Raw genomic sequence first — 17,204 nt, forward strand, 5'->3', positions numbered from 1 at the left:
TACCGAAAAGTAGGAAATTTTGTCAGGAGGAGGAATACAAGTGATATAATGATAAAAGAGAAAGAACATATATCAGGAAAGAACCACAATGCATTGCACCCATATTATTTTTCATTCATTCATTGCCAGACGCCATGTATCCCACACGGGGTGGCCAAGGGCTTCGAGTTAATTGTTTTACAGGGAGGGGCACTAATCCTCCACCAACCCCACTTGACATGTAGGGATGCCAACAGCATCTGGTGTTCCCAGGCGGTCACCCATCCAAGTACTAACCAGACCCAACGTTGCTTAATATGTCTGAAAACGTGGGATCACCTAACTTTGTGAACATCATTCAATGGACATGAGACATTACTACTACAGTTCCTGTGTAATCAATCTTATGCAATCACTGTCACATGTAACAAGATGATCTTCACTACAGTGTAGTTAGCTGGAAAAATGCCCTTATTATTGTTCCAACAGGATGGACTTTAATTTTGAAGTGATAACAGAACTGCTATAATCACTATGTAATATCGTACCTACTGTATACAGTATATTCCTTATTACGATTTCCCAATGATTTTTATACATAGTAATTATTACTGATAATTTGTCTTTTTTTTCATAGTTTTATATAATAATAGTGAATTTTTACCATGACCATGTAAGTATATTGTAAATACAGTAATCACTCCAATTTCCAATATAATGCAGCCAAAGGCATGTCCTGAAAATGGGTTTGTTCGGATACTGGGAAAATGCCTCCTGGACTATTACTTACGGTCCCTAACCCAGCCTAACTCAGAAAGCCACCTACATAACTCCCTACCAGACATGCATAGCACCTATTTAAGACCCTATTCACACAAATAAGGGACAGAAAGCATGAAATAAATGAAACGGAACCAAAGAATGAGGATTTATAGGTGAGTATGGAAAATATTTAGCAGTATCCAGGGTACTTACAAAACGTCTGTGGCTCTGATAGTAATAAGGTGCACCTGAAGCACCTACAGTAATCCAGTGTTGCACTGGACTTAATCCTTTGCACTCTGAATTCTAATTTCTTAACACTGCTTTCTTTTCTTACTTGCACTGCACTTGAAACTCACTGCTGTTGCACACTGCACTTAAGCCTTTGCACTCTGAATTCCAGTTTCTTAACACTGCACATTCTTTTCTTACTTGCTCTTGCACTTGAAACTCTCCACTGTACAGTAGCACTCTGCACTTAATCTTTTTCACTCTGAATTATAACTTCTTAACATTGTATATTACTGTTCTTACACTGCACAACACTGTAAACTCCCGTGTGGTCTAGTGGCGAGATTTTGCTGTTTATTCACTGTCAGAGTCCAACAGTAGGTGATGCAGGTGGCCAAGGGACGCGTCGCTAGGACATGATGATGGACTACCCACTGCAGACTACTCTGAAGATAGCCGAAAACTCACGTCCAGTGGCGACTCCACCGTGGTCGATGTGCTGGGCTGTGGCTCAGAGGTGGAAGGCCTGTCCTGGGGAGGCAGTGGTGTGGAGCCAGGCCTGGGCACAGCAGGGGTCACGGGCCTGAATAAACTGTCAGTGGTTGAGTGACGTAAGGAAGGGCGATTCTGGTGACTGATGATGCGCTGCCTAAAAATGTGCAAATCCTCCACAAGTCCCAGGAGCCCCATCTCCCTGTCGCAGTCTAGGTGTTCTAGATAGTCAAGATCAAACTCGACGTGCTCCCGGTGTGCACTCAGCTTCGGGATGGTTGGAGTATGGCATGATGAGAGGAGTGCGCATCACCGTCACTTTCCTCATCAGAATTTTCAAGCTGGGTACTTGTACCAGCAACTGAAGATGCGATCTCGATATCAGACATGATCTCATACCCAAGATCGCCCTCGTCGTCATCCAACCACTCACGCACTTCGTTCACATCAACGTCATCACCAGCTGCACAGTGACATGCATTTTTTTTTTTTTTATGCGAGGAAGAAGGAACCAAAGGCCATGGCCCGCAGTAACAGTTCCCTCCAAGAGAAAAACAAAATACAAGAGAGAGCCAAATTCAAGATCCGATCATTTTGAGATGCCTGGACACACTGCGTTTGAAAGACTGGAAATCATAGGCAGCAGGAAATACAGACAGAGGGAGACAGTTCCAGAGCTGACCTGTTGCATAAATGAAAGACTGGGAGTAACGGTTAACTCTTGCATTAGAGAGTTGGACAGAAAAGGGATGAGAGTTTGCTGCCAGACGGGTGCTACGCGCCCGTCGTAGAGGTGGAGGAATGCAAGCAGACAGTTCAGCGGAGCAGTGACCATTAAAGTAGCGATAGAAAAGAGATAAAGATGCAACAGTGCGGCGAAGAGACAGAGGTTGAAGGGAGTCAGTAAGAGGAGGAGAGTTAATGAGATGAAAAGCCTTTGACTCCACCCTATTGAGAAGAGCTGCATGTGGGGAGCCTCCCCACACATGAGAGTTGTACTCCACACAGGGGCGGATAAAACCTCTGTATAGAGTCAACAATTGTGCAGGGGTAAAGAAAGAGCGGAGTCGGCTTAGCACACCCAATCTCTTGGAAGCAGATTTTACAAGAGATATAATATGGTCTTTCCAAGATAAGTCCTGAGTAAATGAAACCCCAAGCATGTTCAAGGATGATGCAGGATTAAGCTGAATATTATTAAACATTAATGGGTATACCTGTAGAAGATTTTGTCGGGTTGATAGGTGTAAGAACTGAGTCTTAGATGCATTAAAGACAACCATATTATTTTTACCCCAGTCAGTGATATGAGCCAAGTCAGACATTAGGTGTGCCATAGCCTCATCCCTTGTTTCTTGAAGTAACTGTTGAGATGGGCATTGCGGGAACCAAATGGAAAGGTGAAGGGTGGAGTCATCAGCGTATGAGTGGATAGGGTTAGATGTACAGCTTAGAAGATCATTGATGAATAAAAGGAAGAGAGTTGGTGATAGGACAGAGCCCTGAGGAACACCACTGTTGATAGATCCAGGAGAAGAACGATGGCCGTCTACAACAGCGGCTATAGAACGACCAGAAAGGAAGCTAGCGATGAAGGCACAGATAGAAGGATAGAAACCGTAGGAGGGCAGTTTGGAAATTAAAGATTTATGCCAGACTCGATCGAAAGCCTTTGAGATGTCAAGTGCAATGGCAAAGCTTTCGCCAAAGTCCCGAAAGGAGGATGACCAGGAGTCTGAAAGGTAGGTGAGAAGATCGCCAGTGGAGCGTCCCTGACGGAACCCATACTGACGATCGGAAAGAAGGTTGTGATAGGAAAGATGCCTTAAAATTTTTCTATTAAGAATTGACTCGAAAACTTTTGAAATACAGGACGTTAAAGCAATTGGACGATAGTTGGAGGGTTGGGAGTGGTCACCCTTCTTTGGGACTGGCTGAATGAGAGCAAACTTCCAGCAAGAAGGAAAGGTACAAGTTGACAGACAAAGGCGAAAGAGTTTGCCTAGGCAGGGTGTAAGCACAGAAGCACAGTTCTTGAGAACAACAGGAGGGACCCCATCAGGCCCATATGCCTTGTTAGTGCTGAGGCCAGTGATGGCAGAAAATACATCAACTGAAGAAATTTTAATGTCAGCCATGAGGAAGTCAGAGGGGAGAAGTGATGGAGGAACAGCACCGGAATCGTCTAAGGTGGAATTGGAGGAGAAAGTCTGTGCAAAGAGATCTGCTTTATCAGTAGAAGAAATAGCTACAGAACCATCAGAGTAGAAAAGAGGAGGGAAGGATGATGAGGTAAAGTTGTTAGAAAGATTTTTGGCAAGGTGCCAGAAGGAGCGGGAAGAATTCGAGTTGGAGAGTTGAGAGCATTTAGTATGGATGAAATTATTTTTAGTAGAGCGAAGAACAGACTTAGCACGATTCCGGGCAGAAACGTAAAGATGATGTGATTCAGGGGTGGGTTGGCTCCGGTACCTTTTGTAGGCCTTCTCCTTGTTGCGGACAGCATTAGAACAAGCGTGATTAAACCAAGGCTTTCTTGCGTTAGTCAAAGGATATGAGAAAGGAATGTATGCTTCCATGCCCGAGAGAATAACCTCCGTAATGCGCAAGGCACACTCAGATGGCTCACGGCCATGGAAGCAATAATCATTCCAGGGAAAATCAAAGAAGTACTGCCTGAGGGCCTCCCAGTTCGCGGCTCCAAAATGCCACAGACGACGTTTCCCTGGAGGGTCCACAGGCCGTACCGGAGTGATAGGACAGGTTAAGGTAATAAGGTTGAGATCGGAGGAGCCCAACGAAGAGAAAAGATTAACAGAGTAAGCAGAAGGATTAGTTGTGAGGAAGAGGTCAAGTATGTTGGAGCTCTCTCCAAGGCGGTCAGGGATACGGGTAGGGTTCTGTACAAGTTGCTCTAGGTCATTAAGGATAGAAAGGATGTAAGCTTGTTCACCAGGTGGATCCGTGAAAGGAGAGGAGAGCCAAAGGTGGTGGTGATCATTGAAATCTCCAAGAATGGAGATTTCAGAGAAAGGAGAAATGGACAGAATGTGTTCCATCGTAGAAGTAAGATAGTCGAAGAATTTTTGATAGTCAGTAGAATTAGGGGATAAGTAAACAGCACAGATGTATTTAGTCAGAGAATGACAGGAAAGCCGAAGCCAGAGTGTGGAGAATTCAGAAGAATCAAGTTCAGGAACACGAGAGCAAGATAAGTCGTTGCGTATGTATACACAACAGCCACCTTTGGCTTTGAAATGAGTATAGAGAAAGTAGGAGGATACAGAAAAGGGTTTGCTGTCGGTTGCCTCAGACAGCTGAGTCTCCGTCAGAAAAAGAAGGTGAGGTTTAGAGGAGGAGAGGTGGTGCTCAACAGAGCGAAAGTTAGATGAAAGGCCGCGAATGTTGCAGAAATGAAGAAGAAGAGAGTCAGACAGTGGTTCCAGGCACCTCGAGTCGTCACCGGGAGAGGGGCAGATGGCGGGGGCATTTATGGTCCCCCCCCCTGGGGACTCCGAGGCTTGATTAGTAGACGCCATTTTTGTTGATTTTTGAATAGGAAGTGTAGTGTGTACTGTGCATGTAGTTTGGTGAAGATAGTTAGAGAAATTTGTACTGGAGAGCATGCTGGCCTACTCTCTGTGTAACTGAGACATGGAAGTCATCCACGTCAGAACCCAGAAAGTCATGCACTACACTGGCTCCGAGAAGCAGACGAGACCAACCACTTTCCTGAGTCTTGACAGAGACTTCCCTCCGAGTAATGGCCCTATTGTAGATGGTTGACTTGATGGTGTAGCGACAAAAGTTTTCCAAAGTCCGCTGGCCTCTCATGTCCTGTTCCTCCCAGAGCTCGCCCTGATCCTCGAGAACAACCATCACCTTGTCCAGGAACTTTTGACAGTACAGCCTCTTCGTTGCCAAGATCACTCCTTGGTCCATTGGTTGGATGAGAGCAGTTGTATTAGGTGGCAAAAACTAACACCTAATGCGGCCATTCCCAGCCACCAACTGCACATGTGCATTGTCCAGAAGAATGAGGGCCTTTACCTGGTCACTCAGGATTCCCAGTGTGTTTCTGGTAATGGATGACCTCCTTGACGAAATGCTGGTGAAACCAGTCTTTGAAGATCTTGGCTGTGAACCAAGCCTTCACAGAATGGTACCAAACAACAGGAAGGACATCCATCACCCCACGAAGGCATCGAGGGTGCTTTGCATGGCTTGAGCTGGTGCATGCCATTAGCATTGGTACAATACAAAGCAGATATCTGCTGCTTCGAGAACTTGCGGCCAGGTACACACTTCTCCATCTAGTCTGCTAGAGTGTTCATTGGCAGCGAGCGATAGAATAGACCAGTTTCATCAGCACTGTGGACCTGACCGGGCGTAAGGCCCTCCCTGTTGATCAAGCACTTCACCTTCTGCCAAAACTCCTCTACTCCCTTCTCGTTGGCATCCAGAGCTTTGCCATAGGCCTTACAGTTGGTAAGTCCATGGCATAACTTGAAAGTGATGAGCCAACCCTCAGATGCCTTGAAGTCTGAGGTATCATGTAACCTTGCGAACTTCTTGGCAGCAGCCTTCAACTCTGTACAATACACCAGCACACCAGCAGTGTGCTGTTGTCAGTACCAAATTAGCGTAAAGCGGTCAGTTTTTGCAAACCTGGGAGTGTACATACCCTTCCTCTCCACGTTGCATTTGGTCTTTCATGCAAAGTCAGCCATGTACTCGGTGAGCTTGTCCCGGGATTTCTTGATATCAAACATAGTAGAGAGGACCAGGTTGAATTCACGGAGGATGCACATCATCCATCCCGTGTCCACCTTCTCCAATATTTCCCTGTTCTTGTCGGGCAGCGGGGCCATCATCACACACACGAATAAGAGGCAGCAGAGGAACAACAGGGCCTGCAGGAGGTAGGGCACCATCACAAAAGTGAGCACATGGGCGGCCATAGTGAGGTGTGTGCACTAAGGACAATGGGTTGGCAGGAAATGGGGAGGAGGCAGAGTTGCCCTGCCAGTTGTCGGCGGAACTATGTGGCAAAACACAGCTGGTCTGCAGCATGCGCTAAGTTCAAATTACGGGTGAAATTTTTTTTTTTTTTTTTTGGGGGGGGTCTTTTTTTGGCCATTTTTGGGTTCCAAAGGCCCGGGCCGAAAATGTCTGGAAATTGGGGTGTCCAGCTACTGGGCGTCTGGATATTAAAGGGATTACTTATGTTTCCTTATTTTGTTTGAATCAACTAATTACGTTACATTATTATATCTTTTTATTCTATAATATTAATTGTTGTACTAGTCTATAATTAGGGGCCTAGCTACGTTGCATTCCTATCACATCCTTATTCCTTTATTCAGTTATTTCTTCATCCTTGATATAATTAGACTTCTTATCTGTATGTTTCCCCACTGTGTCAGGAGACACACTTTTAATTAGCAGGGGAAAATTATTTCAAATGATTTACTAATTTCTTACAAATTAGACTGATGTTAGTGTATATACAACAGCATATAAGTGTAATCCTGGGTTTAGCTATACCCAGTGGTGGTCTATGTGACCGAATGGTGGTTTACATAACAGAATCTTGTTGGCAGCTGATGCCGTGCTGGAGATTTCTGATGATTAAGGTCTAAAGAGCTGGGAGGCAGGAAAGTGCACCAGTTAGCCGAGTAGTTTTCTGTAGCAGGCCTCAGGCAGGGCACATCTGTAATCTTCTAGTAAAGCAGAAAAACATAAAAAATGCACTGGACTTTGGGCACAACCTTACTGACTTGTAAGGTGATAGATATTGTCCTAAAAAGGTCAGACAACAAGTCAAAAATAGATGGACTCTTTCATTACAAAGCCGATTTGGACCAAGGTTGGTTCAAAAGTAGAGGCTAAGCAGAGGTTGAGGTTGTTAATTTGTGACAAAAATTAATATATAGTAAAGGTCACAAGACAAGGTTTAAGTTTCACTCTTTCAAACTATTAAAAAGTTCTTACTAGATCTGGATAGAACTTGGTAGAAGGGTTTAAGCTTAGCTAAAGAAAAAACGGTTCCATTTTGAGAAGTGCATCACAGGCCTGGGCCAACTTAAATGCTTTTGATCCAATTGGGACAAGAGTTGGTGGAGAGGTCACTGGTTATGCATGGATGAAATATTTCTCCTCTGAATTAAATCAAAGGTCAAAGACACAGAGCAGCATAAAAATTTCAGTGGCTATTGCAAGGCTCCGGTGACGCACTGTCCGGGACTCCAAGCGATTTTATTCAGTGCAGGAGGTACTTTTTGAATAAGAAGGAATCAGCCTTCACGAACCCCTTCATTATTATGACTGTTGTAACTGGAACGACTAAAAAAAACTTTCGAATTTTTTAAATGCTGAGACAAATATAAAATAATTACTTTTTACAATGTACGAATACGCAGCAATGCCATTGTGCCCAAAGTCTTATGAACTAAGTCGAGGGAGTAAAAGGACATGTAACTTCATCCATATATATATATATATATATATATATATAGAGAGAGAGAGAGAGAGAGAGAGAGAGATTGATAGATAGATATTTAGATAGGTAGCTAGATATAGATATAGATAGATAGATAGACAGATAGATGTGTGTGTGTGTATATATATATATATATATATATATATATATATATATATATATATATATATATATATATATATATATATATATATATATATATTGTGTGTGTGTGTGTGTGTAGGACATTTTCCCCCCTGGACAGTTTCCCCTCCAGACATTTTCCCCGGAATAATTTCCCCACTGGACATTTTTCCCTCCAAATGTTTTCCCATCCAGACATTATCCCCTTCATACAGTTTCCCCCTTCATTATTTGTTTATCATATAAAACTATTTGGCATGAGAAATAGTGTCAAAAATACAAGTTTATTTATTTATTTTTTTTTTTTAATGTGTCCGACTCAGGGCATAGGCTTCACAGCCTGCACTCAAGGCCCAGTCGTCCTCCTACATATCATATACCTCTATGTGTCACCACTTCGGCGTTAACACCCACCGTCCATATTGAATACATGCTGAGGCTGTCTTATACATGACTGGTGTATTGGTATTACCGGGGGTATTTTTACGACATGTTGGCGGGTCATCTGGTAGATCGGTAAAGTCTGCTTTTATGAAATTCAAATCCTTAAACTCTTCCCTGCCCCAGCGGAGATTCGAACTTGGGTCCAGTAGGACTGCAGGCCACCTCTGAACAATAAAAATTGATAAAATCTTATTATCATTAAGGATTCAAATATTTAATACTTTCTTATGTTAAGGGTCGAATACAGTAACCAACAGCTGTCAAAATCTGTGCTACAGTCTTCCGACCATCTTGTCGAGCTATGCATATCTCGAAGAGCCACTCCTGAAGTTGTCTTGTGGACCGTTTGACACGTTTATTGGGTAGTTGACCACGTTCCTCCTGAAACAAGGTGAGGGACATCAAAGAACAGTTTTTTCGTAATGCATCAATCATTGTCCACAAAGACGGATGCTTGTGACCAACCAAGTGAGAAAACGCGTGATTGTAGTTCTCACACATGTTATTTGTGTGGTCCCCTCCTGCCAGGGTAACATCGTGAACATTCCAAGTTTGTGGACAAAAAAAAGGGGTGGATGGCGTCGGAATCTTGCTGATAAAACATTGGGTGATGGCTGTACACAACGAAAGCTTCCAGATACATAAACTAAGTCAAAGTAATCAACTAGGTCTTTTAGCCCTTCAGGAGCTGTATTTTTCAGGAATGCTATACCCTCCTCAATGTCAGTCAGGGGTAGAAATGTTAGACCATTGAGCAAACCAACGAAGTGTTTGATTTCTTCTTCATTTCTATATCTCTGCACAAGACCAAGATCTTGAAATTTCCGCCAGGTATAAGATGATGGTAGCAGCTCTGCGTTCTGACGTGGTGACCAAGGACTGCTCGAACAGCATTCATGGCAGAGGTCTCGAAGTCTGTAATAACAACAGTTGGATCAGGAGTAAATTCCTCACATCTGTCTAGTGTCGCCTTGATAACAACTTCATAGCTTCGCTGTTGTTTGTTTGGTAGCAAAGCATAGACAGATGAAACTGAACTACCCAGTGGCACACGAATAACATACAGCTGCAAGAATATATTTGGGGCTAAAGAATAATTACCATCCATATACCACTTATCTGATGTAGCTAAATGTTGCAGAACGTTATCAGTTGCAAAAACAAGAATTCTATTTGGTGAAGACTGTGGTCCATTGTCATGTATCAGGAAGGGTTGTGGGTTGTCACCGCCTGTTGTTGACCATTCATCAGGCACGTGAAGTTCTCCCAGCAATCTTGGATCCTTTGGTAGCGAACCCTGCTTCTGACGGATATTTCTTTTGACAGACTATTCTTTGCCTAAGATGTACTCTCACAGGTTCTGAAGTTTCTTGAATGACTGTGGCAAGTATACATGTTGTAGCCTACTCTCTCGCGATGTTTTTGCCTTTTCACGAATACTGCTTCGCATCTTCTCGGCCTCAACACCAAAACAGTCAGCTTCATGGCTGTGGGGCACAGTTACTCTCACATAATCCATGGCTAGGCCTAAGCTTGTTGTTAATGAACCCTTACATGGTCTGGTTTTTCGCTGTCTTTTTCGTCTCTTTTTTCGTGTACATACAGCCTTCGTAGCAAATGTTGTCTCTACCCCTACTTGTTTTGATTACTTCCATGTCGTGTGAGGGCGAGAGCTAAGGTCAACTAACTGGGCCCTGGGCACCACTTTCCTAGTAAACTTTCCTTTGCCATGATAACGAGAAGCGAACTCAATTATGAAACACTGACCGCAGCCATTAACAACAGTTATTTCAGTTCCAGCAATAGTTTTGGTCAGTGTTTTGCTATAACACAGAGCTGTCAAATACAGTAATCGTTTCGGTCAGTATTTTGTTATCATACCACAGTGTTACCAAGGGGGAAAATGTCTACAGGGGAAAATGTATAGAGGGGAATATGTCCAGAGGGGAATCTGTCAGGGGAAAGAATGTCAGGGGGGGAAAATGTCCAGGGAGGGAAATGATCGGGCCCCATATATATATACAGAGAGAGAGAGAGAGAGAGAGAGACACACACACACACACACACATATATATATATATATATATATATATATATATATATATATATATATATATATATACATACATTTATAATATATATATATATATTTGTAATATATATTTATAATATATATATATATATATATATATATATATATATATATATATATATATATATATATATATATATATATATATATATATATATATATATATATATACTTGTTACTGGTATAAGTATGTCCTTGTAACTATCTCCATGAGTTGATGGTAATTGCTACTAATAAATGTTCGCCTACAATGTATGCTATGCACTCCCTATTCTTGTTTTAAACTTATATCTCTTATTCAGTGCATGACAATAGTCTTGTTCGTCTACTTATAAAAAGCTATGTATCACTTACCCCATTAAGGCCAACGACATCATATTATTTTTTCAAATCCTACCAGTGCCCAGGCATGAAAATGGCTATGTCAAAGAATTAATGAGTTGCTTTACTAAGTTACTGATTTAATGAGGAACTGAGTACCTTACATCAGCTAGCTCAGTACCCAGAACTACACGTTCGCCTGCATTGTCATAAGGTAGGACTGGTTCTCTGTCGCTATTTTGTGAGAGTTAAGCTATGATATTTTGAAACTCTGTAAATTAACTCTTTGGAATAAGTAAATGAAGCGGTAACCAGATGGATTTCGTTAGGAAGGGGGTCAGTGCCTTTATTCTTGGATGCACTTTTTTTCATGAGGTATGAAATTGAGATAATTTTGTGCTTAGCCTTTCAGAATGGATAAAGGACACTAAAATCAAATATGTTTGTTTCGGAAGGGGTCTGTTACGCTTCAGTTCTGCTATAGTATATATTGTTTCAAGCATTTTTTTTTTTCTAAAATCTTTCGGTATTATGTTTTCTTATTTTTAGAATTTGGCAATTGTCATGAGTTTCCGACACTATTATTATGGGAACTCGCGATATTGTACTATTATGCGAGTCTGTAGACATTAGTGCAAAATCCAGAATACTTCGCTCAGCTAACCGCCCTGCATCAGTACTCCGACTGCAGTGGATTTTCAAAACATTTGTCATTGTTTCAGGAGTGACTGTCTTTATGCACAGATATTGGTGCATCACAGTGAATTTAGTAAGTACTGTATAAACCATTCTCCCTACCCAGTAACCACCGAGAGAGGAAGCTGCACCCATTTGTCACGCTCATAGCATGTAGCTCGTGAGAACAAAACAACCGGTGCCTGGCAGCCGCGAGAGACGAACGTATTCGACAGAGCAGTGCAAGTACCAGTGATCACAGAAGACTACTCCTGGTGTCTTTGCGGCTAGATTACCCAGTCTTTTATCTCTCCTTCTAGATAGGCTTGGAAGACAGACGTCGAAAGCAGTGAGAAAAGCAGTGGCTAATGAGCAGCGGATCGCCTAGTGTCTGCGCAGTTCTGTAATGAATCCTTCATTTTGGCAGCCTGAGACACGGACGTCGACAGAACACTGCGACCTCCTTAGCGATCAGCAGATCAGCCTAGCCTCCTTGCAGTTCTGTCACTCCAAAATTATCTCTCCATCACCAGTATTTTCTTTCTGTTTTGTAAATATAAGAATGTTAGGTAGCTTGACTGCATGAGTGGATCGATTTATTTGTGTAATTTCTCTTGTAAGCATTAATTTTGTTGTAATTAATAATTTTACAGTTTTTCTTTTGAGTTCAATTAAATGTAAAATCGTGTTTCATTTTTCCATATTGTTCTTACTTAATTTTCTTTGCTTCCAGCTTGCAGAATATTTCTTAATCACGACTGGTAGTTAAGCCAGTTCTTTCATATTAATTCTTAATAAAACAGTTCACGGATGCTGGGAGAAGCGAAAGCAAGAGCCTGGTTTCATATTATTAAGCTTCAAGGTAAACTTTTAACTGTTAAGTGACAAGGTTCATTCTTTCTCTTAGAGGCCAACAGTACGGTACTTAAGAATTCAGCATCCATGGGTTATTAATTTTCGCTGTGTATAGTTTGAAGAGAAAGTTTATAAATTTCTCGCTTTCAGAGAATCGGCGACGTACGTCAGAATAATGTTAAAATTTGAGACTTTGATTTTATGGGTCAAAACATACTCAAATTCCCCTTTTTGATAAAGTACCGGTAGCGATTTCCCCCTTCGACAAGTGACGACTTTCCCCGTTTGACAGTATTTAATCATTGGGTGCGGGCACAATAGGTAGAAATTTAATGAGCTAAAGTCATGAGGTCGACTTCTGACACTAATCCCTGCAACTGTAGTGGGCCACCAGTAATAAATTGCAACTGTACATGAATACGACCTTATAGTGCTTAAGTGTTTGTGACGAATCAGTTGTTTCTGCCTCACTTTGACACTGAAAACAGCTGATGTTACACTAAAACTGTTGTATCTTTACAAGGAACATTGTTTAAGTATACATCTATATTTCGTAGATCTGAGTAAGTACGTCACTGGGAAGCGATATCAGTACACTAAGGTCATATCAAACGTAACTTTTTACTACAGTTCTTTCACTTGCTAGAAATTTTCATCTGTTTGCAGCCTACTGTATCTCCAGTAGCTCAGTGTGACCATAAGAAAATGTTGTAGCCCAGCGGCCTTTCCAAAGCATTTCATCGTAAATTGAATCATTTTCTAACGTTAATCTCTTGCTAGAGCACAAAATAATCAAGATATTGCATTATTACGTCTGGACGAAACGAACAAAGAATAAGCTAGAGAAACCCCCCAAGGGGCAAGAACCGGCTCCGAGAAGAAACTACTCTATGTAAGGGGTCCCAGAGGGAGCCAAGAATACTATGATGGTGGTCACGTCAGCCTTCCTGTCAGACTTGTGGCTCCCTGGAGTTCTGGACGTGGAGTGAAGGTGAGAGGAAGTGAGGGGAGAAGGAGAGTGAGGAAAGAACGAGGTGACAGAACAAGAAAGAAGGGGAAGAGAAAGTTGGATGCGGGAAGAAGAGACATGAAGTACAAAGGAGGCGAAGAGGTAAGGGAAGTGAACGGAGAGAGGAGGAGAACAACGATGGGAGGAGAATAGTGAAGATAAGGAAAGAAAGAAAGGGTATGGAGAGATGAGGTAACAGGAGAAGAATGAAGCTGGAAGGAGAAGAATGGGCCTGACGGGAGACAAAGGGACACGAGGGAAGAAGGAGCGAGGAGAATCTAAACTAAGAAGGAAAAAAATGGAGGTGAAGGGAGGTGAAGGGGGGAGAAGACAATAGAACTGAAAAGAAGGAGGGAGACAGGTGAAGCTGGAAGGAAAGAAGTATAAAGTAAAGAAAAACTGAGAAGGGAAGTAAAGAGAGCAGAAACGAGGTGTAGGAGGGAGGGAAGTTGCAGAAGAAGAAAGGAAGAGAAAGAAGCTGAAGGGAGAACAAAGCAGAAGAGGAAGGATGAAATGAAGAGAGTGGAGGAAGACGGAACGATGAGGATGGTGAGGGGAGAAGAAAGGAGACATGTGGTGACGGAAAATAACGACAAGAAGGAACTTGGGAAATAGGGAAAGAAAGTGGAAAATGTTTGCGGAGAGTTTGAAAGGAACTAAATATTCTAAAACCCGTGATAAGAAAGGACAAAAACGAAATGAATAAAATCGTACATAAATGAATGGAAGAAATGCGTAGGAAAGCGAATAAAAGACAGAAGAAATCTACGAATGAACAAAGATGAGATAATGAGAACCATAGGAATTAGCGCAGACGACGGGAAAGAAGACGTAAAGAAAAAGAAACACACACACACACACACACACACACACACACACACATACACACACACACACACACACACAAATCTATCTACTTAACTATCTATCTATCAATCTATGTATCTCTATCTCTAACTCTATCTATCTATCTATGGGAGAGAGAGAGAGAGAGAGAGAGAGAGAGAGAGAGAGAGAGAGAGAGAGAGAGAGAGAGAGAGAGATTCTTAGTATAAGAATAATTATAATCTTTAAAGAATAGACAGCAAAAAAATACGTGTAATACACAGAAGAGAAAAAAAAAAAGGCTGCAAACGTGTGTGATATGTGTGGAGGGGTGGTAACTGGACTGGGAAAGGTGTGGGACAAAGGAATATCATACAAAGGAAAGAAGAATGTGAAGTATGGGTGTGAATTATGGTTCATGTTGGTGGTGAGAAAGAATGAAGGAGAAAAGCTTGAAGGGCAGGCTACTGGGACTCTGAATGAAGTAGCATTAGTCTTAAGAGCCCGCTGTGTGTGTGTGTGGGGGGGGGGTTGCAATAAAAAGGTAATTGCTACAATTCAATCATCAAGCAGAATTACAGGCATACCAGTACAGCAGAGCCTATCTGGAATACTCAAGGACTGCCATTTTTCCACAAGCCCTTCTGCATAGGAACAATCATTATTTTCATCAGCAGCAATTTACAGCCTAGCAAGTTAAGATCCATCACAGCCACCCCCCCCCCCAATGACCACTGTTCCATGGAGAATACGGGTTTATATCCATAGAAAGACAGAAAAAAAAATCTTTACAACTATCACAATCAACTGTTCTAATAATTTTGTTGAGTTACTTTAGCTCATGTGTGCAAGTCAGTCCCCTATGTCTTAAACACCTGGAGGCAGCTCCACCACCTCGATATGTAGCTCCAGTTGAGCACCTTACAACGCTTTTGTCAGCAAAAGCTCCTGGTTGGTTTACCAGTTGTCTCCAGCACTACATGTATGAGCCGTTCTCTTGGTCTTACCAAACTATTAACATTTGCCACTGATGTTCGGTTAATTCTTTCTGTTAGAAAAGGTATTTTCCGTTTTATTCCTGATACCCCCAGACACTCTGATTACGTGCAGACGAAACTTTTCGAGCTAGATGGGTTAGTTAGTCTTCATACTGTTTGGGTTCTTTTGTACGCTTTGTAGACCCTTCTAGTGGCAGCTGGATTACAACAGAAACTGCGTACTCTGACAAGGATAACAATGAATCTCCAGGAAATGGTGCCCTATTAAGAAATGGCATATCAATTGTAGTACTCCCTCTGTGTTCTCTAGCCGCACCTGCAGACGATTCCGTCTCGATCAACTGAACGAAAAATAATTACTATGATGTGTCCACTCAAGTATGCCCTAAAACTGCCCTGTTTTCATCTTAAATGCTGAGACTTTACAAAAACATAACACTAGAATATAATGTTAGTCATATGACATTTGTATGAAGACATACAGAGCCGCAGTATCATCCTATTTTGCCTTTGATCTACGGGAAATAACTTGCAGAAAAATCTCCGCCAACCTAAGGGGAACGAAGTAAAGCTGACCACACTAAACGTCGTTCAGAATAATTCAATTCCCCGGAAATGAAGCCGTCACGGATTTGAGGAAACTACATCACAAGTCGCTTCCTTACACGTTTCAGAAAGATATTTCCAGCTTCATGCATACTGCTTTACAAACCCCATTTCCTTGAACGATAATGCATCCAAGTAATAATTTTTTGTATATAGTTTCTACCTATTGTGGATCGCAGGAGCTAATGGAGAGAATAACAGGAAGAACACTCGACTGCACGGTGTAAGGTTCTGTACCATTAAAAGAAAAAAAAAATACAATAAAGCAGTGTTTCGTTAAAGCATTTTGGAGGTAAATAAATCTGGAATAACTAAAGGAAAATGACATCTAGTGCTATAACTCTTCACTACGAAAGGTCTCCCCTACTCTTAAAAAAATAAAAACATATTGTGGACATAAAAACCATGAAATAAAAAAGACATGCACTGAGAGAGTAATGGATGTGCATCATATCCCCCTCAACAGACTAATGGAGATTCTTCACTCCCCCTCCACTACTGGTTGTCCGTCCTGTGCATGGCGTCTGACAGTAAATATATTTACATTTATGTTTAAGAGTGGTGCATGAACTGACCCATCTATAAGTGGACTATGTGCCAGCAGAGCATGTGCCGCTTTGAGACGGTCCTGGAGTGAGGCCTGAGGAGACACCCTCACCGGCAGTGGACTGGCGCCGCAGCTCACCACCGCAGCCGCAGCCACCACCATCATCACGACCACCAGGGACATCACGGCTGAGAAAAACACACACATCAATAATAACCTTCATTAACCGAGTCTGATGTAACAAAATTAAACATACTGTATCAGCACCTGAAACGATTAAATCTGCTACTATTAAACTGGCCTGAAACTACAGACTCCCCACTGTGAATGCTGAGTTGTATGAATATGTTTGCATCAAACCCACATAAATTCGTGGAGTTGTTCGATGTTTCTTCAAATGAATGAATCCATACCTCATGCTCTTTGCCTACAAATAACAGACAGCATCACAGCACATTGGTATGTGAGGGGCACCATGTCCACAAACACTCGCCTCGTCATTCTAGACACAGTTCCCCCTGCCCCCCCCCCCGACAACCCTCCTACTCACACAACCCTTGTCACCACAACTAAGTCCCTGCCTACGAACAATGCATCCCCAATAGAGACCCACACTAGATGTCATCAGCCTCGAACACAAATTATAAATATATTACAACTGAATGTCAAAGGCCTCTGCACCAATACAACATAAAATTTGACGTTCTTTACGGTCACATAAAATACTCGTATATTGCATCCCA

At 42.1% G+C, this 17,204-nt stretch overlaps 1 protein-coding gene across 1 annotated transcript in view; it reads right to left on the reverse strand.

Annotated features, from left to right (window-relative positions):
• LOC145398454 (dipeptidase 1-like) overlaps nucleotides 1–16,644 on the reverse strand; it is a 560,071-nt gene extending 543,427 nt beyond the window's left edge. The window contains exon 1 of the mRNA XM_080271334.1: nucleotides 16,490–16,644. Within this exon, the coding sequence (XP_080127460.1) occupies nucleotides 16,490–16,644 (155 nt within the window). The remainder of the gene's footprint in view (nucleotides 1–16,489) is intronic.
• Nucleotides 16,645–17,204: the final 560 nt, after the last annotated feature.

This window comes from Coenobita brevimanus, chromosome 45 (assembly GCF_032717465.1).
Source record: "Coenobita brevimanus isolate Jiangsu-jjx chromosome 45, ASM3271746v2, whole genome shotgun sequence".
NCBI classification, from domain to species: Eukaryota; Metazoa; Arthropoda; class Malacostraca; order Decapoda; family Coenobitidae; genus Coenobita; species Coenobita brevimanus.